This window comes from Doryrhamphus excisus, chromosome 6 (genome assembly GCF_030265055.1).
Source record: "Doryrhamphus excisus isolate RoL2022-K1 chromosome 6, RoL_Dexc_1.0, whole genome shotgun sequence".
In the NCBI taxonomy this organism is placed as follows: domain Eukaryota; kingdom Metazoa; phylum Chordata; class Actinopteri; order Syngnathiformes; family Syngnathidae; genus Doryrhamphus; species Doryrhamphus excisus.
This window is the reverse complement of record NC_080471.1, coordinates 9,878,049-9,900,767: the sequence shown is the minus strand read 5'-3', so window position 1 is coordinate 9,900,767 and position 22,719 is coordinate 9,878,049. Positions and strand designations below refer to the sequence as shown.

Here is a 22,719-nt window from a genome sequence, read left to right as displayed (position 1 = left end):
TTGCATTTTTCCTTGAAGAAGTTCTTAAAAAAACACTAAAGCTCTTCTTTTCTTTGTGATCTAGCTGAGCAGCTACATTCATCGCCTAAAAACACAACATAAAATACAAGTAGGTCCAAAAGTAAGGCAAATAACAACATTGCATGTAAAACATTGAGGTGAAAACAAAGTGTCAGTCAGTGCAGCAGTCATGTGACAAAGAAAAAAAAAACATTTGTGGTACAAAGTCGCACTTCATCAAATCATCGTTGCATTGCAACCAATCAAACAATCACACGCCCGCCTCCATCCAAACAGGAAGTGACACTGTTCATCATTGTGAGGCGCTGGAGGCGGCGTCCACGTACGCGCGTAGTCTGTCCCTGTGGGCGGGGTTAAAGCAGTGCCCGATGGTGCGCTCTGTTTCGTCGATGCGTCTGCGGAAGCGCTCACGATCCCGCGCCATTTCCTCCCATGGTCCTTTGCGGGACGCCTGCATGGCAAACGCCCATGTGCGCATCACGTGCACCTCCACCACCGGGGAGAAATCCAACTGAAAAACACACAACGAAACAAACATGAACAACACCGAAGACAGCACTAACACTTTATGCAGGGGTGTCCAACGTGCGGCCCGGGAGACAATTACACAATTATGCAATTACACAAAAAGGGAGGGGGGGGATACCAAAAAGGTGTCATTGTTTACTACATTAAAAACATCGACATTCTTCCACATGTAGCCCTCACTGGACAAAATAGTCACTAAAGGCAACACACTCAACAATGTGTCTGCATTGTAAAGTCATGTGACCGTTGTTTGAAGACATTTAACCAATTTCCGCTGGTCTAATTAACACCTCGTTTCTAATAAAGCATGAAGAGGTTGGAGCAGACAAAATAAACGCCTTACCCCCAAATAAAACACTCAGTACTCTCTGCCGTTGAGTGCATGTATGATGAAATGTGATGTAAAGTGTTGTTTTTTTTTGTCTTGGTGTGAAGCAGAAGTGCAAACCACTCATCCACTGTGCTGCACAGTTGTAAAAATGGACGCTGAGGTCAAAAGTGTTGACGAGCACATGTGTGTGTATACCTTTTTCTGTGTGTTGTTGTGCTTCTCTGGAGTTGAGGGATGTTTGTGGGTGTGTCGTTTCCAAGGCACCCGCACGATGCCATCATGCTGCCTGACACGCCACTGAAACTTTCTGTGGTTACGCGCCATGATGGGTATGGCGCCCGGAGCCTGTTTGCTTTTTGCAGGTTTGGGTTTGTTTAGAGGGGCCTGAAAGTTCAAAGGGTGGTACGGGTCGTCTTTCCGGTTGAGGGCCTTCACAGGCTCTTCTTCATCTTCAGATGAGGAGACGAGGCAGCTTTCGCCTTCCTCGCTGTCTGGCTTGAAAGCGGGTGAGGTGGCGGACACTGAGACTGGCGGCGGCGGGGCTTTACTGATGGTGCATGCTGTGAAGCACATGGGATTGTACGGGTCATCGGGACTGGCAAAGAACTCCAGCAGCCTCTCGCTCTCCTCCAGGTCGCCGCCCGACACGTCAGAACTTGACCAGCTGGACCAGCTGCTGTCACTGTCAGAGCGGCTGACCCACATCTTCAGGCCTGACATCTCCTCCGCGGTTTTGCCTCTAGACGCGTCATCTCCCGGCTCGTTCAGGCTTTTTGTCACGTTTGAGGACAGGCATGTGGAGACGAACACGGGATTGTAGGGGTCCTTACACGTGGACAAAGACTCCCACGGCTCATCGCTCTCTTTGCTGTCCATAATGTCGTCGTCACCGCTCTCGTTTTCCGACGTGTCCTGTTGGAAGATGCTCTCCTTGGGAAAAGCACCCGTGAAGAACTTGTCCTCGTTGGAAGCCGTGCTGCCGGACACAAAGATGTTCCAGTCACTGCGGAAGCCCACATAGACGCCCTCGTCGGGCGCCAGGCCACAGCAGAGGTCATCCGTGGCCAGGCTGGATAGAAGCGTTTCGGCCGTGGTCTTGCCGTCTTCGTCGCCGTCGCCATCAAACAGCGAGGAGAAGAGGAAAGACTCGGCAGGGCTGTGCTGGATGTGCTGACCCATCTGGTCTGTTATTCGGAGATGGACCTCAAACCGAAACATCTGGAAGACTGGAAGGGAAACGGGATATAAAAACTGTAAAATAACTTTTGTATCACATAAATAGACATATCTTCATTTAAAAATAATCCATTCCAAGTTAATCATTACAACCAAATACAACATTATATTACATTATTATCTTATAGTTACTATATACTATACGATATCTTAAAGTTACACTGTATATGCTATAGTTTATCATATCAATAGTTTGTGAAATTGTACATTGTATCTATATGCCGCAAAGGCACCACAGCCAGCATAAGGCGTGAGTAATATGTCATGTGATGGTGTTACGACAGTCTATTTTAGCAGTAAATATGGCTGTTGAACAGTAACACGTGCGTAAATAATCTATTTTAAAAGTAAGACTAAAAGCGGTTAGTATGTTACCACAAATATTATATTTTAACAGTCATTGTGTTGTTACAATAGCAGTTAGCGTATTGATTTTGTGTGCAGACGAAGTACTCGTGTCTCCTAGCTACGGTAAACGCAATACAACGCAAGTCAACGGTCACCGGGAGATTTAAAACATAAGAAAAATAATTAACTTTTATAAGGATGTGGATTGACAGTTGACATTTAATATAATTATATCATTTTTTCAATTGAGTTACCAAGCAGTGAAGTGAAATGAATACAATAAACGCAATCGCTTTCTCTGAATACCCTGAACGCAGCACAAAGGTGAACGGTAAGGAGCGATGAAAGAGTGGAACTTTAGTGAGGTTTTACCTGACAGGAAAGAGCAATAGATGACATGAACCAGCAGCCATAGCTGTTCCCACAACACGGTCAACAACTGCTTGGTCCAAGGCAGAATCGCCATACCCCTGCAGCCGAAGCTCTCCAGAGTAGTGGTGATCGTCGTCGTCGTTGTCCTCGGTTGAGTGGCTAGCGTAGCCATTTTCCTCGCTGGTGTGACGATAAGAACGATTATGACATCAACAACTCTTATCACGTATTCTGGTATTCTTCGTCGAAGACCCACAGGCTTCGCGTCAAAGACTGATGAATGTCACTGAACTGCCGCTTCATTTTCTGGCAAATGTGTGCCATTTTCCCCTAAGTTTTCTATCAGGCTTGCTCCATGTTGTCGTTGTTGATTTCTTGTCTTGTTCTACGAGAATGACTCTTTGTCGTGACACCAACTACCCTTGTAGACAGGATGACGCAACGGTACATTTTGATTGGTTCCGAGAGTCTGTGTAGACCGCCCATTGGCCTTGTGTCATCGTGACGCAGGGAAAGTTGACGTAAATTCCCGAAGTAGCCCGAAAATCCCCGAGCATTAGAAACACAAATAGAAACCGTTAAGGATAACACAAACATTACGATGTAATAAGTACATTTTAAAAAGTAAACTAAAGTGCCGTTTCAATTCAGCTAAGTCACGTGCTGCATTTGATAAATGCTGTTAAAATTAGTGAAATGCATTCTATACCATGTTTTGTTTTTTTAAGAGAACAAATCAGTTTTGACCCTTGCAACTAGCAAACACATTAATCATAAATCACTTTTGTGTTAACATTTGGAATTTGCTTTTGTAGTTCAAAGATGTAAATCCCTATTACATCTAAATATCTAAAAGAATGCCACAATAGTTGTGTACATAACTTGAATACTACTATGTCAAATAGCTAGTGTTCATTTGACACACAATTAATGTATGACCAACTGGCATTTGACAAACACCTCAGACAATGCAGCTGAAGTAGAGTCAAAAGGTTTCAGCAATGGGCACCTTTTCCAATTCATCATGAAATCAGTTTAAGACATTGAAGTGTATAAAACCACCTCATACAAAACATTTTTTTCTAAAGTAGCACAAACACTTCAAAGACTTTTTTCCTAAATAATTACCCAATAAAAGTGGGATAACTTTTGCAATAGAGAAGGAATCTTACCACAGAATTAGCTCATCCCTAGTCAGAATAATAAAGATGAATGTTGCATCTCAGTATGTAGCTTGAAACGCCATGGGGGAAGAAGTAGTAAATGAGGGTAACTTAATGTCAGCTGACTGATGTCTATGACTTCTACAGTGATGCTAACGCAATCAACCCAAATTACCTTAGTGATCGACAGGTAGGTCGTGATCAATGTAATGGGCACCCGTTTTAGATGCTGTAACTGAAAAAGGAAAATCCCTTTTTAAATGAAAAAAAGAAACACTTCTACAAACCTGATGTTGCGTAAAACTACACAAATATAGATCAATACAAAGAAAGAATTTTAACAAAGTAAAATACAAGAAAACTTCCAATTGAATCTTTCATTTATTTGAAAAAAAGAAGTTTATGCCACCAGAGCAGAAGCTGTAGAGGATTCGCTGTGAATGGAAAGAGAAAATCATTAGAGCAGAAAGAGGGAATAGTATGGGAAACAGAAAGTTAAAAACTGTTGCACTGAAGCAATGAAATGTAAATTCTGTGTGAAGGGGACTGGCAGAGGCAGCACCAACGAGCCATTCTGCTAATTTACCTCCAATGTTGTTGTTGCACAACAGAAATATCACAACTCTCGGGAAGAGGGAGAGCAGGACAATGAATTGTGCCATTTGTAAAAAGTAATAATACAGTACAACTCTATGTTAAGACAATACATTCATCCTTAGATGCAAAGCGGAAGATATTTAGAGTTAGATTATACTATGAGTCTATACGTACTACTTCCAGTTGGGGGCCAGAACTCTCTTGGTCTTGTAGTAACGGGCCAGCCTGTGAATTCTGCTTTCGATGAGAATCAGACGGAACTTAGCATCCTTGTCCTACATGTGGAGAAGCACACGGTTTGAACTCCAGCCTGCTCTTCCAAAGAGAAATAAACTCAAATGGTGGACACTGCACCTTTCTGTTTCTCTCCAGATGCTTCCTGACAGCCACAGCCTTCTTGATGAGGTGATACAGGTCCTCAGGCAGGTCAGGGGCCAGGCCCTTGGACTTGAGGATCCTAAGGATCTTGTTGCCAGTGACAAAACGGACCTGGGCGACACCGTGCGAGTCCCTCAGAATGACACCTGCACAATGTGAGACACATGATTAGCAACAATGCAAAATGGACATGTCCTGACATCACTGCTTGAATGCTAGCAAAATTTCAACTCTTTCAACTCTTCATGTATCAAAATATAAGTGGCATTGCACATTTAAATGTCTCAGGAAACAATGGGCTTTGAAGTCATGCACAGAAAACATTAAAACTTCAGCTAAGGGGTGATGACAAGAATGTGAAATGTGAACCATGGAACGGAAATGTTAATTTCAACCCATGTAGTTTGCACTCACTGTGCAGTTTAATATGGTTTGTCATGTTTAATCGAAAATATTGAAAAGAACAGTAAGTAATATGTACAATTGTGGCCACTGCTAGGCATCAGTAATGTTACATTGATGAGACATTACTTGCATTAAATTAGCCATCAAATCTAATAAGCTTAAAATTTAAAAAATGGAGGCCAGCTGGTTAGCTCGGTAGATTGCTACAGTTTTGTTAAACCAGCAGCAGCCTCATCACTTCAGGGATCCCGTAGCCACCGTACAAGCAGTACAGAATACTCGATTAATCCCTTTGGGATGTGTAGCACTGTGTAAAGTAAAATAGAAGAACGTATAAGATAAATATAAAAACTCAAAAAGAGACAACATAGACAATATACATACTATTATATATAGCATACATACTATTATATATATTTTATTATTATTATGTCAACAAAGCTAGCAGTATCGTTGCAGTGTATGCAAGTATGGCAGATTATTAGACTCACTGTCCTGTACGTCAATCAAGTTTATAATGAAAACATATTATTCTTTTTACACTTTTCTGACCTACAAATGTATTCTCTTGTTTAAACACTTTTCTGACCTACAAATGTATTCTCTTGTTTAAACAATGCCAAAGTGTCATAAAATGAGACTTGCGCATTTGGAAGTGAGCCATGAAAGAAGTTTTGGATGCTCAGCATGCTGGGTTTTACAGTTTTTTTTTCCTAAACAGTGTGCTATTAATGTCAACAGGATCTGGACTGCCTTCCAGCTGGTCCTGATCCAGTCCAGCTTGCCACAAAGTGCCACTCACACCGACTCCTTGCTGCGGAAACCGTGCTCACGGGAGCAGATATTCACACGATAACTACCCTTATATAGAGGAAGTTCTTGTAAACTACATCTATACTTGCCTGCACAGTGTCTTTTATGTAAACTTAAAGGACACCGATCTGAACTTAAAAAAAACAGTAGTCCAATCTCAAATCAAAGCAACAAAATGATGATTCAATTTTTTTTGCAGAATTGTGTATCCCTAATATACACTATAAGCATCCATTTTCACATTTTCAATGTGGAACTCTCAACCAGGATAGGCTCCAGCATATCCACGACCCTTTGAGGATAAGCAGCATAGGATGAATGGATGTGGGGAGTCATCTCCCAAGCACTCAGTCACGTCCATAGCATGAGTGCTGTACATGTCATTACATACGTATGCACAGCCACATAGTTTGACTTACCAATCTGAGAAGGGGTCAGACCCTTTTTAGCCAGCTTGAAAATCTGCTCTTTGACGTCATCGGATGTCAGCTTCAGCCACTGGATGAGGAAAATAACAGTTTTAACTATATGACATGCGCATAGGTGCATAGTGAATGCTGCCTACTCACAGTTGGGACACTGCGCCTGTATGGCAGAGCAGACTGGGACAAGCCCTTTCTGTTGGGAGGAAGTAAACACATAGTTGTCAAAGCAAATACAAAATAAATGTGTAATAACATCGTGGATGGCTGCTGGCGGCGGCCATTTATAGTTGCTGTGCAAGTCCAGGTTAGCCTCAAAGTGACATTTAGCACATTTTGGTTTAATGCCACGACCAAATAAGACTGTGTATAGGCTACATTTGTGCTGTCTATTTACTATATATTAGTTATACTTTTAAAATGGAGCAGGGACGCAGTGTCGGCTAATGCTAGCTAACACGAGGCTAATAGAGTGGACACAGCGTCTTTTTTTCCACGGTTTTTGGGCTTCTTGGACGACGTTTAAAGGTTCGCCTCGGCCAGTTTCTACTCGTAAGCAGTTAAGAATGTCCACACTGGCGTTAGACCCAAGCTGCGTACAAAAGAGCGACTGTAAAAGCTAAAAAATCACGCTTACCCGGGAGCGTGCATGCGACCCATGATGGCGGTAGAGGAAGAGAGGCCGCACACACGAAACAAGATGGTGCTTTGCGCTTGCGCCGGAAGTGACGCAATTTGAGAGGCACGCGTTTGACGCGAGCGCGTGCCGTTTTATTCATGCTAATTTCTACAGCGCTGTTAACCATTTTGTCATTTATATTTTAAGTGAAGTATTATTGTATACAATTATGTGTAAATCAAAAATAAAATGAGGCACCACGGCTCAGTCTACAATCAATTACTTACGTCACACGGTACACATAAACGCTTGACTTCCTGAGTTTTGAAAGTGTTGCACTGTGCCAAGTCGATTACTTTGTTATGATTTTAATACTTCATTGCCTGGCAACCAGTTCGGGGTGTACCCCGCCTCTCGCCCAAAGGCAGCTGGGATAGGCTCCAGCATGCCCGCGACTCTCGTGAGGATAAGCGGCATAGAAAACGGATGGATTCCAATAAAGAGTGGTGTGTTAAGTGCAACATCCGGGTACTGGTAAGTGCACTGCATTCTGTCGTATTTCTCAGCAAAAATATGCTTCAGTGTGAACGCACTTAAAAGGTTCCAAGTGCGGAAGTGCGCCAATTTTACCACGATTAGCTTCACAGTTGACATTCTTTCTGCCCGTCATTATTCTGTAATAATCCTCTAAGAACATTGTACTCGTATGTAATCAGTATTTACTGATATTTATACAATTCATAATTAGTGGGACATATGGTATAGTTAAGATCAATGAACGTTGGTGCTATTATTACCCAACTAAACCATTGTTGTGGCATTACAGTAGATTAAAGCACATCATTATCCATTTTTTTTAAAAGTCAATAACGCCAACTATAGAAAACTCTATAAAATATTAATACATGTTATCTGTACAATATAAGATATAGAATAGGAACACATTTAATGTCATTCCCGTGTAATTTTTCACAATCGATTGATGCTATGTGCAGAAAAAGCAAAGGAGACACATGTTTGAAAAACATTTAATTTGCTTCAGGAAAGAGGGATTACAGTACACACACTGATCCGTTGGAGTTACTGGTCACCAATTAAGAATAAATAACTGGCCGTGTTAATACAAACTCACACACAAAAAAGTGGAGCAAGGTATATTAATATCAACGTGAGTGTCACTTTTGCATAAAACATCATTGTCTTGTAGATGTGCGAAGAACACACTTTATTAACAACTCTACTTTGAGTTAGCGACGAGGAGAGAAGTTCTTCTTGTTCCCTTTTTGTGTGTGAAAGTGTTTTGTTTTTTTTTTTAGCTAAAAATGCTCATCTGTGACACCCAGAAAGTTCATAGTGAAGCAGAAGGCACTTTAAGCCAGTGCTCTTCCTTTGCTGGAAAAGATGTGACTTCATTAGCAGAATGGGCCGACTATTGCGGTGATAATCCCCTTCCCCAGTGTGCTGTTGGGCTCTTTAATACCTGGTAGTGTGCACGTAGTTACATAATAGGAACTTTACAGAATATATATATATATATTTCTTTTGTGACATGAATAAAAATATATTTAGCAATAAGGCCAAGTTAAAAGAGATGAAACCCTTTTCTTATTCACCTGGAATTTGGAAAAACCTTGTTGCCTTTCCACCAAAGTTACCCAGGTAAAAAAAACAAAAACCCTCAGATCCCAATCATGCCCTGTAAAGTACCTAGTAGAGGGGTGGGTCTTTTCAGAATCCGAGGCACTTTTGAGTGGCCTGATTTCCAAATAGTCCAGAACTTTGAGGTTGCAAACCACACAGATGACCAGGAAGTATTTTACCCGGTAAATAAGCTCCTGGAAAAGTGGAGGTGGAGGTGAGTAAGGCGGCAAGGTTTTGCCGCACAAATAATCACCACATTTGGCACATTTATGAGGGAATCCTTTAGTTGATGATTGGAATCCAATATGTCCTACAATGACCTACAAGTGACTGCGGTAAAAGCAGCAAACTGAAAATAAACAAGGAAAATGTAAAAACCCAAAAAAAAAATGTAACCACCATTTGTTCTAGTTCTTAAAAAATAAACATGTCTAATCTATCTCTCTATATATTTATTTACTGTATATTTACTCTTGTGTAGGTGAGCAGTTTTGGTCCTCTAATATCAAAATGTACAAAATATTACAGCTTCTTTGTTAAGCTTCAGGAGAAGAGCAGCGATTGTTTGTCACAGAAACAATCTGCATGAGTGAGAGAAGAGCCTGTTCCTGCATGAGTGAGAGAAGAGCCTGTTCCCACTCTTTTTTTTCATGACTTCAGGTCACCGTCGTATCTAAAATCTTCTGATCAGCACATTGATTAGTCAAAAACGATCAGTTGGCTGGGTCTTAATGAAAGGTCTCTCTCCAAGTAGGCCTGCGTGTTTCGCCCTTAAAGTTTGGCGCCTTGACCGCATCAAATAAGGCAGGTTTAGAAGTACGGCACGGTGGTCAGCTTGTACCACTTGACTGTCTCCTTGCCGAGGTCAAAGTCTTTGAGGCGGAGCGTGATGCCGCCCAGGAAGTAGTTTTCACGCAGGGACTCTGCGCTGAGCACACTGAGCTGCAGCTCGCGAAGGCCCAGCGTCTCCTTGCTGTAGCCGCTGTACACCAGCTGAGGAGCAAGAAGAGGGGTTGCATTAACATAACTAACACAAGTCATTAGCAAAATTTGTAACATGCTTTCTAATAACTTACAATGGCGAGTCTGGCTTCTATTTTGACTCTAGAGCCACATTTGAGCATATTTATGCTGTTTGTAATGTCAATACTACTACTATATTCATTGTTATACATGGAACACATATCACATGATATCACAACACAGCCCATCTACCCGTGTATAAACAAAACATGGTATGAGGCAGGGGTCTCAAACACGTGGCCCGCAGGACACTAGTTTGAGGCCCCCGCCTTGATATGAAAGTTTAATGTTAGTGCGGCCCGCGCAAGTTTGATATGGATGCTGTATGGTATCATGTACCCAGAAAAAATTATTACGTTTGATAAATGTTCATGTTAAAGGTTAAATAACTGTTAATAGTTATCCTCTCTATCTGTGTGGAAGTCGTAAATTTTTGGCTTTTTAAGTTTAAAGGAAATAACTTGGAGGCTACCATTTAGGTCGCTAGCTCTCTAGTTTGCGAGTTAGCATGTGTCTCAAGACCCTGCAGTTGCGCAATATGTTATATTTATACATTTATAAGTATAAATGTAACTATAGTCGTGTTTTGTCATGTCTACAGGGCTCTAATAATGCTTTGTTCATTTTAATCTGAAAAAAATAATTTGTCTACCTACCAACTATATGTGGTTTCTTAATTTTTAATTATTTATTTATTACTGATTGATTGATTTTCTTTATTCTTGATCTTATTTGTGTAGAAAAATAAAAAGTAAGATATTTGAGAACAGTGGAATGTTTTATCAGAGCTTTTCTTGTAGAAAATCAGAACCAAAGCAAAGTTTATTCATTTTTCTATTTTTAATAGATGTGTTTTTTTGTTTTTTTTTTGGAAAACCTGATGCGGCCCAGCCTCGCCCAGACCCTAGCTCCAGTGGCCCCCAGGTAAATTGAGTTTGAGACCCCTGGTATAAGGGCTAATACTTTACAGACAATTTGGTTGTCTATTCATAGTTCCTCATTAGCTTGTTATTTTTTCTAGTCAGCACAGATGTTCTATTGCATTCTTTGGGAGTGGGCTCCTACCTCAGTAGTGGTGTGAGGTGCTGCATCTATGCCTTCATGTTAGCTGCTACAATAACAATGCCGCTAGCTTGTTTTATATACAGGTCAGTTATGTATATACAACATTGTTGCCGTTTTTGTTTTTTTTTAATAGATCTTTATAGTCGAAATGCGTGTAGCTCTGAGTGAAGTGCTCTCACCATCTCGTTGAAAGTAGGGTTCCTGGTCTTCCTGGAGATCTTGGTCTTCCGCTTGGAGGACTTGTGTGGATCAGGGAGCAGGTACGTTTTCACGTACGGGTTGGGATCAGTTCCTTCTTCAGATACCTGAAACAGAATGTGGTGAAGTAGTGGGGGACAGAAGGGAAGGGGACGTGTGCGAGAATGACACGGCAGTGGTGTGTGTGTGTGTGTGTGTGTGTGTGTACCAGGTCTCTGATGTGCATGACCATGATGAAGAGCGTGCTGTTCCTGTACGAGATGGACAGTTTGACCTCGCCTTCCACACGGCCTGATGTGGGACTCAGTGGGGGCTCTGCAACAGCCCAAAACCTTCTTTGTTATCTTGGGATTTAGTACATAAAACAGAACCAACAACCCCAACACCCAACTGCCAACTGAGGACCATGCAGCGTAGAACATGTGCTTACCAGGAGCTTTAGAGGCTGCTTCCAAGCCTTCTGTTTTGTCATCCCGTGCCACTGGATGAAAGAAGGTGTAGATCAGGTCACACTGAAAGAGAACAGCAGTAGAGGATGACAAATAAATAGACAACAGTTGATCTCATTTACTGATACTGGTGTGTGTGTGTGTGTGTGTGTACCTGAGTGACCTCAGAAGAGCTCCTCATCAGGTTGTGGATATAGTTGCTCAGCTCCAGCTTCCTCTTCACGGCCACCTCCTTGATGTGGGTGCGACCCAGCACCATTTTATTTGGGAAACTGAAGACAAATCAACCAAAACTGTTCACATGACGTTAGTGTGTTAAGTTGGAAGTACAAGTATTATTTTTTGCATTGCCGTGAAATGAAACTCAAATCTACAGGGTTCCCCTAAAGGCCTCTTTTAAAGGGGACCTATTATGTTGTTTACACTTTTCAGTTAGAATGTTGTATTCCCTTGTTAAACGATACCAATTATTGAATTTATTATACCACCCTCGGCCATCTCTGTGTGGAGTTTGCATGTTCTCCCCGTGCATGCGTGGGTTTTCTCCGGGTACTACGGTTTCCTCCCACATTCCAAAAACATGCTAGGTTAATTGGCCACTCCAAATTGTCCATAGGTATGAATGTGAGTGTGAATGGTTGTTTGTCTATATGTGCCCTGTGATTGGCTGGCGACCAGTCCAGAGTGTACCCCGCCTCTCGCCCGAAGACAGCTGGGATAGGCTCCAGCACCCCCGCGACCCTCGTGAGGAAAAGCGGTAGAAAAATGAATGAATGAATTATAGATTTTAAGTGAAACCTTATTTTTTGGTGTATTGTCCAGACTTTTAGGGACACCCTGTAGTCATCAAATAAATGTCAGAGTGGTACTGCATCAAAAACAGATGGCTTTTGTGTTTATTTCTATAAATGTGGGATGCGGGTTGGAGCTTCACTCGGCACTCCAGCTGAATGTCACGTGAAAGCGGGAGGGTTGCTGAGGACTACCTGGGCAGCTTCCATAGGGGGAACAGGATAGTCAGTTTGTTGTGAAGCTCCTGAAACTCATCAAAAGTGCGGAAGACAAACTGGGGCTCATTCTGGCCGTCCCTGAGCAGCCTCACCACGTATGTCTACGCACAGGGAACAACCAAGTTGACACTTGCAATCTAACAAGTACATTGTTTCACAAGCAAACCCAAAGCGGATACTCACATAGTGCTTGTCGGGGCTGTATCTCTTCTGAAAGGAGAAGATGGATGCATGGACGATGCGACCCTCCTGCTTCATGGTGTACGTCTTGGGCGAGAAGGACAGGATGGGCTCATCGTTGGCTGGCAGACCTGAGAAGCGAAGCTGAGCCAGGTTGTGGATGAAGAAGTTGAACTTGGTAGCCACGCTGCCCAGACTGGACTCGATAAGCCTGCAGAAATAGACAGGAAATGATGCAGGGTTGATTGTGTCACAAAACAAAAACCATACATGCTGTTTTCTGTTAGACTTAAGACAACCGCCATCCTGTCAACAATTTTGCCTCCGCATTAACAGACGTTAACAGACATTGTGACAGCAGCTGTTTTCTAAGGATTTGTCTCCACCTGGTGGATGTTTGATTTATAACAGCAGAGCACAAAATGTTTTATGTTGAGACATGAGGGAGGGAACATCACTGAGCTTGTTGATTGCTCTTTGAGTAAAACCTGACGGGATTAAAACAAAAGTGTTTTTGTGGGTATGGGGTGACATACCTGGTGAAGAAGATGGTGGCCTCCGCGTCAGAGTTGTGGGGCTGCAGAGCGTCATAAACATACTTCAGATCCTGTGAACCTGTCAGCTCTGGAAGGCCCGATGACATCATCTGGCACACACGGATAACACGGGAAGAAACGAAGGCATGGTCTTTGAAGTTGCCAAAATATTTTCAGAAAAATCATGCATTTATGTACCATTTTGTACAGTGACAATTATTACATTATAATTACTGACTCCTATTACTGTAGTGTGTCGTTGCATTACGAAGCAATCACTTCTATTTTATTTTATTTTATTATTGGTCGATGATGAAGTAGTCACGCATCGCCACATTGACAAAGGTATTCAATTTTGTTCCTTTTCCTTTCATTGTCACTTCTGATTGTAGTACATCAAAAAGGGAGAGTGTATAGTGAAATTAGACATAAAATGTAAAATGCTCAGAGACTGTGGAAATTGGATATAATGACTGCCTAGCAGGCTAGCTGCTTGAATGGTTGAGAGCATCATGATGGAGAACCGGGACCTATTATGAAATGGACAGTGATAACTGAACAGCATAATCGTCTCATTATGAAGATTGAAGGAATTGGTCTTTTTTTTTTAATTGCTCTTTCATTTACAGTAATTATTGTATGTAATCTTTTTATTGCATTTTTATTGTCTTTCATGTGTTCTGGGTATAGGGAGAGTTCATTTAGTCAATTAGGCGCAAGTGCAGAGTTACTATGCGTCTTACTATACTGGTATCACCATCATAGGAACAAAATTCCTATCTCCTCATAAGTAAAGCTGCAGCAGTCCCATTCTACAGTGTGTTCTAGAAATACTTTTTCCAGGGCTACTTACTGGAGGGGTGTTGATTTATTACTTAGGCTGAACGAGGATAGAAGAAGAGGTACTAAAAATGTAACAGTAACCCATGAGAAGTGCTAAAAATGCCAAGTCAGTAGAACAGAAAGTAGAACTTTTTGTGCAAGCATCAAGGGTATACAGTCATGAAAAAAATTATTAGACCAGCCTTGTTATTTCAGTTTACTGCATGGTACAACTAAAGGTATATTTGTTTGTACATAAAAAAATAGCCCGTAAGAGTGTAATTTCAGATACTTTATCTAGCCATTTTCATGGTTTCTTGATAATAACCAAAATCAGTTCTAACATCAATAGCTATGGCATTGTACTGCAAAAACATTGCTTTTAGGCATTCCACGTTGTTGTGTTCATTGTATTCTTCAGATAACAGACTGGTAGTGGTACCAGCCATTAAAATTAAGAAATTGAAGAAACAACACTGGTCTAATTATTTTTTCCATGACTGTACATAGACCCACAGCATTAGGTACACCATCACAATCTAATGCGATAGACAAACAATCAACACTGTCAGAGTGGTATTCATTTAACAATGTGGTGCGGCTGTGGCCAGTAAGAGTATTGTTCCTATGTGTGTGTGTGTGTGTGTAGTCACCAATGACAGGAGGTTGAGGAACAGCCCAGAGTGTTTGCGGATAAGGTTGTACGCCTGGCAGCACAAGTCGACAAACAGCTGGAAGCGACTGGTAGGACGCTCACCGCCGTTAATGACGTACGCCATGTCGGAGGTCAGCACAAACGGCGCCCGGTCCCTTGACAGCAGCAAAAGGTGTCAATACCGTGAATTAAGCGATCTTTTGAAGCGTTTTTGATTCTCACCTTTTGAAGCTGCCAAACATCTGGGCGTGTCCCAGGAACTTGCCAAAGTCGATATGGAACATGTGTCCCGTGGAGCGCAGCATGATGTTGTCGTTGTGACGGTCGCAGATACCCAGCACGTAGGTCGCCACGCAGCAGCCCGCACACGAATAGATGAAGTTCTCGGAAGCCTGCAGAAAGGAAGGGAGGATACAACATTAGGCACAACACAGGGCTTGATAATCTACAATAACAGGTCGAAAAACGATTAGTAAATTGTTGCATCCAGATGGGAACCAATCAGTGAAAACGATGTAATACACAAGCATACCTACAGTACATGTGGCGCTATGAACAAACATGCGGTTGGAAACACGTAACACGGCAAACCATAGAAGAAGAAAATACACATGCTCATAAGTCAGTCATCTTCCGCTTTTCAAGACTTATGAGAAGTCGACTGGAGTGAGTCATGTCCATAGAAATATTCTTATATTCTGTTGGTTTGTTGTCCAAGCACGGCCCTGGTCATGTGATGGTTATGAGTCGGTGAAGTCATAATTTTCCTATTACCTGTATGCACGGCAACAACAGGCCGGCCTTCTCAGATTTTCCCAACCTGGAAGCCATTTTCAAAAAATGCCGTTTCAGGTGCACACTTTTGAACGTGAAAGTAAACAGGCAATGAAGCATGACACCACCTTCCCAATAAGCGTGTCAAGCCATCAGAACATTTGGTTGCAGCGGGAAATGGGGTGCGTAAGCCCATAGTGCAATCAAGTGGCCAACTGATGCAAAGACGCACTTCATGGCTTTAAAATCCTGACACTTGAAGTTTCAGACAGCTTTCTTAAATTCTCTCTTGATGGAATACAATTTGGAATACAATAAGACAAAATGAAAGTGTACGCACCTTCTCGTACTCATCCTCAGCAGGGTTGTACTTTCGGAGCCATTCAGCCAGCGGTTTGTCTTTGAAGGAGCCAGTGACACCGTACTCCACCTGGATCTTCCTCAGAGTGTCTGAGGACGGCACCAGCTCCACCATGCCTGTGGCAACACCAAACAAGGCTTTCAGTCAAACATACTGCAAGGACCTTTCCTTGTCTCCAAATGCGGAAGTGTTCGCTACCTTTGTCCTTGCCCGTGGAGATGCATTTGAAGTTGACAATGCGAAGGTCCAGCCCCTCTTGTAGCCAAATGCGATCCATGATGCGGATCATCTGCAGAGCCAACATGTCCTGTCTCAGATCTTCTCCCACCTGATATGGTTTCGGTCAAACAAGGAGGCAAATTACATTAGGTATTCAACTTTAGGCCACCACGAGAAGAAATAATGATAAATAAGAGTAAGCATTACGAGCCATTTCAACAGTTTCAAAAATATGTGTGTGTGTACCTTGAACATAACATTGATCTCCTCTCCCAGTGGGTCAGCATTGACCAGCGTCAGTTTGAGAGGGACAGCGTTGGAGTTGAAGAAGGAGCAAGCCTGCCCACACAAACACAATCTTACTTCGTCTAAACCGCACTTTGATATTCTTTAGCTTTTGCTGACTTAACGTCATGCTTGCAATGTAGGTCAAACTATGCTACGTATTTAGGGCGATGGCTGACAAAGCAAATGGTTGAATGGTAACGGTTTAATTTATTTGAACACGCATACAAGTTACATTGAAATACATCACATATTAAAATTAACAGTTCCACATGTCCAAAAGGAGTAAGAAGAAGCAAAGCTTATTTAATCCTATCCCCATCTGTTGTATATCAATTGCAATAAAATATTTTGTTGAGTTCCTGTATTCCAAATATACTCTCTCCTAGTTGAATACATACAAAATTGATGAGATTATGTAGAACAGGGGTCTCAAACACGCGGCCTGCGGGCCACATTTGACACTAGTTTGAGGCCCCCGCCTTGATATGAAAGTTTAATGTTAGTGCGGCCCGCGCAAGTTTGATATGGATGCTGTATGGTATCATGTACCCAGAAAAAATTATTACGTTTGATTAATGTTCATGTTAAAGGTTAAATAACTGTTAATAGTTATCCTCCCTATCCGTGTGGAAGTGGTAAGTTTTTGGCTATTTAAGTTTAAATTGAGTTTGAGACCCCTGATGTAGAATGTAGAAAAAGTAGTAGTAGATCAAATAATAGTCAAGTTCCAAATTCAGTCAAAATGTCCCCCATGCAGGAGTTTGGAGTCTGCTCTAAATACGGCAAAAGCTAATCTTTACTGTGCATGTATGTGCGTGTTTTACCTTGATGTTCAGCTCTTTGGCCACTAAACTGGGGAAGAGGGGCAGACGACAACTATTCTTCTGGAAAAAGTTCTGAACACTTTCAAGGCCCTCCTGAAGAGCCACCTGAACACACACATTTATAAATATGCACAATCACATTACAAACTCAAAGTGTTCAAAGGCAACAGTACGTTGAAATACAGAGCTAACACCAGCCGACACACACTGACCTGTCTTGTGGACCCTCCAGCCTGTCTCACCCTTTCGGCCACAGCCCCGAGCAGTGTGACCAGCTGCGTTTGTTTCTCTAGCTCGGCCCTCAGTTTACCACCGCACAGACACAGCAGGGCACCCAGCACGCGCTCGTAACGGCGGCCTGACACGGCATCCTGTACGGCGTCTTTGAGCAGCCTGCAAACATTGCGCATACACATGAACTGAAACACGACTGAAGTGAAGTGCCAAACCACTAGGTACACAGCAAAGCTGAATAACATCGTTTGGAATTAATACAAGGGCGTAACATTACGCCATAATAATTATTACATAGGTCGGTTTTATTATTAGAGCCCCATAGACATGAAATAGCACCCCTATAGTCACCATTACACTCCCTATTTAATGTTTACAACGGATACTATTATGCTGCAGCTAGCCACTAGCTAGCAAGACAGCCAAACCCGTTAGCTTATCTTACCACTTCCACACAGAAATGGAGGGGGCTGGCTGGCGACTGGTAATGGATGGACGTCTCATCCATATAACATTACTGCTACCTCGTGGACAGAATACTACATACCATTTTGATTTTAATATGTTTTGACTAATAACAGACCACAAAACAGCGATAAATTATTAATTTCCTCACAATCGCAATATAGTTAGGGAGCAATAATTGAACCGCGATATTGTCAAGGGCGACTCTATAGCATACAACTAAGAATGCGCGGAGGCCCACTTTGATACATTATGTGCATTAAAGATGGTAAAACTAGTAGTAGTATCCGTATATGCGTGTAGAATATTCAATTCATTTGCACCTACTAGCTAGCAAATAGACATAATTATTTTTGCCATATTTTCTGTAGCTATACAATCAAGCATACTGTGTGTACCCGTGTTTTCATCTGTAGTTTTAATCTGTATTGTACGTATGTAGATGAGCTACATTTTTGATGTGTGAATGACAACAACAGGAATTTGTAGCTGCTCACCAGTAGAGGTAGTGGGCGATGTTGATGTTGCCGAGTGCTCGGGAGAGCAGGAGCAAGACCAGGGCGCTCTTGAGGTGACACTCAAACTTTAAAGCCTGTGAGGTCATGACAACAATGCAGCTAACGAGATGTAGAACTAGTAGTTGTGTTTGTATGTTGCTTGGTTTGCATGCCAGTCAGCAGCTGTACCTGCACCAACTGTGGCAGGTAGTCAGCCAGTTCATCATCGCTGCTATTCTCAATCCAGCTGACGGCCACCCGCCTCACCTCAGTATCTGCAAACCTGCACACACCCACACGTGAAGAACCAAACATAGTGTACCACACACATATGCAGGAATGAAGGCCATACTTGGAGTCAAGCAGCTCCAGCGCGGTTACAGTGGGCAACGGAGGCCAGTGGTGTAGCAGGGCGTGGATGTGAGCCATGCTGGCCCAGTCCCAGCTGGGCGCACTGGCCAGCACCTTAGGGAGGCTGCTGGGGTGATCCCTTCGACAGTGAAGGTGATGGTCCCAGAGGAGCTGGTGGTCTGCCCGCTTAAGCCTACAGAGGAAGGTGCATTAAATACATTTTTGAATCAATCTGGTTTCTGCACACATTTGGAAGAATCTCCAGGCTTGAGAAGTGAAGTTCCCTTGAATAACGAGGGATCAAGATTAAAATGATGGGTGTTCCAACAAATTCCACCAATACTAAATAACCAAAGAATATGGGGGCCATTTTGACATTTTCAATTTTCTAAAAAGGCTAATTCAATGTCGATATGGTAATAAGTTTTACACCAAACAGGCTGCATGTCATGTTAATATTATCAGGATACTGTATAACAACTGCGATATTGATATTTTGCCCGAACCCTAGTCAAAAAATGTGATACGTTTCATCTTTTAGTTTATCATCTGGTATGTGCCAATCACAAACCCAGTACAATAGTTTCACTTTCTTTTTCTTCTTTAGTGTCCTTTTTAGAGACATGATGTTGTACTTGTTCTCACTGTTTCTTTTAAAGTTGGCAGCTGACCTCCCTGTATAAATAATGTGCTTCTCTCCAGGGATCAGGCGAGCACCGAAACACAAAGGGGGCACACAAAAGCGTCTCCAAAAGCCTTGTGCCCACACAGGCCGAGACACGAATGGGAAAGGACAGGACGCGGGCGGTGAGGGCGCGATAAGAGACCGCTCTGTGCTCGAGTGCCAGTGGAGTGTCATGGTTTTTGGCAACAGGGAGGAGACTTGGCTGGCAGCACGGAGCTGGGCCTGGATAAGCTAATCAATACAAAACACATACTGTATGTGTGCATGACAGGTATACGCTGTCCAGGCTTTATGCTACAGTATATATTTTTTTGTGAACCAGTATTTCCTTTACCCAAAATTGGATGCACGGCTGCAGATTTTCTCCAGTTTGCGTCTTAGGTCTGGGTCCAGCTCCTCAAGTGTGTTTGGCTCTGGGCTGGGAGCTTCCTGAGGTCCCACATACAAAACATCAAGTGTCGACTCAGGAAAATCCACCTGTTGATGACGTGCAACAAACAAGCTGAATTCCAGCATGAGCCAGTTTATGCTCTATGCAAAAGCAGAAATGTGGGTTTCCCTTAAAAACAGCATTTGACAAGATTTTGTTAAACTACATTTAGTATAGTTCAGACATTTTTTTATGCAGTGGTGCCTCGTTTATCCCAGTTAATTGGTTCCAGACCCGACCATGATAAGTTAATCTCAGAGTGAGATTCCTTAATTAATTGATTGAATAGTTTCATAGTAAGAGCATGGAAAAACCGTTCCGTTTATGACTTAGTAAATACATGATTAGAGCTCTGCAGACATGACATAACACCCCTACAGTCACCTTTACACTCCCATACTCACATTGCACAACACTAAAGTGCATGCTACGGGATCAGTGCATGGGCGTAAGAGACAGCATATAGCAAGTTTACTAGTTAGCCTTCAATTTATTTATTCTAAACTTGAAGTGCTTAAAAGAAGAGTGGGAAAGCAGCACAAAGAAAGAAGCCAAACATTTACCACTTCCACATGGAATGGGAGGAGAACTTTTTTCACTCTGTCATGTCGGACATGCCATAGTTGACTCCAAGCAGTGTTAAGGTAACGTAATCTGAGCCAATGTCTCATCAATGTAACTTTACTGATGCTTAGCGAAGGACTAAAAATAGGCCATAGTCCACCATGAAACAGCAATCATTTTTAATTAATTAATAAAAAAAAGTTATTGAAAATGTTTACACTGGCTTTGAAATATTCTTGGTTGCTACGGATCACTAATGTACTGGCAGTCTAGAGCAGCTAGACAAAAAGCTAGCATCACTATAACGATTGTACTACCTGTAGCACAATTCTCTCTGCAGGCATCTTCTTGCGGCTGCCAGTGGAGCCAGCAGCAGTGGCAGCACCTTGAGCAGAAGTCCACAAACACAACAGCCTGGTGCCCCTGGCGAGAACCCTGTGAAGAACAGCCAGCAGAGAAAAGTTGTTTTTAAAACACAAGTTGTAGCCACAGTGTGGACTTGAAATGGGACACCAGCCTGAATTGTCATTCATGGCGTGTCTTCCTTACCGTCTGAAGTCAAAGAGTGGCATAGACACTTTTCCCAGCATCTCTGGGGCCTTTCTCTGTTTGTTGGAGTCTGGAGAGCTTCCAGCATTCTGGTTGAGCACGGCGTACAGAGTCAGGCTCAGGATGGACTCCAATGGGAGAACGGCCACTGCGATGGGGAAGTTGATGCTGGGTCAAAGTGACAAAAAGTGTGTCATTGAAAGGAACGTGGTGCAAAAAAAAGCAAGTGGATGGACTCATACTCACAGCTCATCCCATTTGATGTGGTAGAAGTAGCTCTTATATGTGCCCACTCTTTTGGACTGGACCGGCTTGAAGAGGTTCTTGCCATTGTGGGTGAGGGAACACACCAGGAAGTATTTCTCGTAACTGTGACAAAAACATCAAACCGTTAAAAAACTTCCCCAACTATAGCCACACATGCTTTCCAGCAGTGATTAAACTAAGTGATAGCATTGACGCCTACATGTTGGCATTAATAGACCTGAACATCCACATAATGACTTCTTCTATTCCTCTTAGACCTTCATGTTCACCCACACACACACACACACACACACACACACACACACCCCCCCCAAGAAGTAGTCTAATTTTAACGTGTGTGTGGGTGCAGGAGCTTTCAAGCCGTTCAATTCTTTCAGGGCAACCTTGTTCTCACAATGATGCTTCCTTCACTCTACTGCTGGATGCTGAGCAGCATCCTCTTACACACAACCATGCTGCAAGTTTTTCTATGGACAACAAGTCTAAAAAAAATACATTCAACAGAAAGTACAGCATACATCTTCTTGTGTGTATCTAAAATAGGGCAACATACACTCAGCTTTATTAGCCACACACAATCTAAGAGCACAAATACAGGCAGTCCTCAAGTTACGTTTCCAGGTTACAATGCACTCCTATAAATGATTAATACTGCACCAAAAAAAGCATATGTCGTCAAGTGTCGCTACACTGAAAAAAGAATGTCACTAATACAGTTTGTTACAATTTAGCCGTTCATTATGTCTCTCAAATGTAAGGCAGACTATGCTGATGTCAGTGTGTCAAAGAAAAGAAAAGTGAAAAGTTCTAAAATGCCAACCAACATTGTTTAAATGCCTGTTGAAGCTTCTCAAATGCCGTGACCATCATGAAGATAGTCTTTTTGAAGGTGCGAAATGACCCCATCTCCTATGCAATGCCCCTTCCAGAATGGAAGACAACCACAGGGATAAAAGTAAGGGATTGTTCTGTTTTTGTATATACAGTATCATTTGATGACTATATTACTATATGACTGTATGTCCTTCATGTGTTCTCTGAGAGTGACTTACGCTGCCACAATTACATTTGTAACTACCTGTTCAACCTCGCTCATAAATTTATTTTAAAAAGGGACTGTCTGTGAATGTAGCTTGTTGTTACATCTCACAATAGATGGTGGTATGCACTGGTAACTCGGATTCTTACCTACGCAACTAGTCTGTCAAAGAGTTAAAAAAAATAAGTATGCGGGATTAGTATTAGTATATACAACTATTTGCAAAAAATAATAGAGTGTAGAAATAGAGTGCAATTGTGTTACCACGTGGGCATTAGAGAGAAAGTATTTAACAACAACATACAGTTTATAAATATGTCCACTTCGAACAAAAAGACAACGTTCAGGTCCTACATTGAG

At 42.2% G+C, this 22,719-nt stretch overlaps 3 protein-coding genes and 1 non-coding gene across 4 annotated transcripts in view; all 4 read right to left on the bottom strand.

Annotated features, from left to right (window-relative positions):
- On the bottom strand, window positions 1–3,274 carry ppp1r15b (protein phosphatase 1, regulatory subunit 15B). The gene is made up of 3 exons (XM_058075464.1): window positions 2,837–3,274; window positions 1,076–2,106; window positions 1–532 (listed from the first exon to the last, which is right to left on the bottom strand). The coding sequence occupies exons 1-3, from the start codon at window positions 3,006–3,008 to the stop codon at window positions 314–316; spliced, it is 1,422 nt and encodes a 473-aa protein (XP_057931447.1). The 5' UTR covers window positions 3,009–3,274; the 3' UTR covers window positions 1–313.
- A 1,087-nt stretch (window positions 3,275–4,361) lies between these two features.
- rps13 (ribosomal protein S13) lies at window positions 4,362–7,361 on the bottom strand. Its single transcript, XM_058075469.1, has 6 exons — window positions 7,252–7,361; window positions 6,762–6,810; window positions 6,612–6,690; window positions 4,951–5,120; window positions 4,771–4,871; window positions 4,362–4,433 (listed from the first exon to the last, which is right to left on the bottom strand). Exons 1-6 carry the CDS (start codon window positions 7,272–7,274, stop codon window positions 4,400–4,402), a joined length of 456 nt encoding a protein of 151 aa, XP_057931452.1. The 5' UTR covers window positions 7,275–7,361; the 3' UTR covers window positions 4,362–4,399.
- Window positions 4,530–4,660, bottom strand: LOC131131745 (small nucleolar RNA SNORA19). Its single transcript, XR_009130249.1, has one exon. It is a non-coding gene; the product is annotated as a small nucleolar RNA SNORA19 (small nucleolar RNA).
- Window positions 7,362–8,245: 884 nt separating the features above from the next.
- Window positions 8,246–22,719, bottom strand: part of pik3c2a (phosphatidylinositol-4-phosphate 3-kinase, catalytic subunit type 2 alpha) — a 33,787-nt gene continuing 19,313 nt past the window's right edge. Inside the window, exons 12-33 of the mRNA XM_058075559.1 lie at window positions 21,300–21,422; window positions 21,054–21,221; window positions 20,822–20,939; window positions 19,845–19,987; window positions 18,827–19,018; window positions 18,664–18,757; window positions 18,475–18,569; window positions 17,491–17,671; window positions 17,279–17,383; window positions 16,413–16,505; window positions 16,146–16,275; window positions 15,927–16,063; window positions 15,035–15,204; window positions 14,811–14,967; window positions 13,336–13,445; window positions 12,803–13,010; window positions 12,596–12,720; window positions 11,764–11,881; window positions 11,591–11,672; window positions 11,369–11,475; window positions 11,142–11,267; window positions 8,246–9,867 (exon numbers count right to left, since the gene is read on the bottom strand). Of these exons, the coding sequence (XP_057931542.1) occupies window positions 9,685–9,867; window positions 11,142–11,267; window positions 11,369–11,475; window positions 11,591–11,672; window positions 11,764–11,881; window positions 12,596–12,720; window positions 12,803–13,010; window positions 13,336–13,445; window positions 14,811–14,967; window positions 15,035–15,204; window positions 15,927–16,063; window positions 16,146–16,275; window positions 16,413–16,505; window positions 17,279–17,383; window positions 17,491–17,671; window positions 18,475–18,569; window positions 18,664–18,757; window positions 18,827–19,018; window positions 19,845–19,987; window positions 20,822–20,939; window positions 21,054–21,221; window positions 21,300–21,422 (2,965 nt within the window). The 3' untranslated portion in view covers window positions 8,246–9,684. The remainder of the gene's footprint in view (window positions 9,868–11,141; window positions 11,268–11,368; window positions 11,476–11,590; window positions 11,673–11,763; window positions 11,882–12,595; window positions 12,721–12,802; window positions 13,011–13,335; window positions 13,446–14,810; window positions 14,968–15,034; window positions 15,205–15,926; window positions 16,064–16,145; window positions 16,276–16,412; window positions 16,506–17,278; window positions 17,384–17,490; window positions 17,672–18,474; window positions 18,570–18,663; window positions 18,758–18,826; window positions 19,019–19,844; window positions 19,988–20,821; window positions 20,940–21,053; window positions 21,222–21,299; window positions 21,423–22,719) is intronic.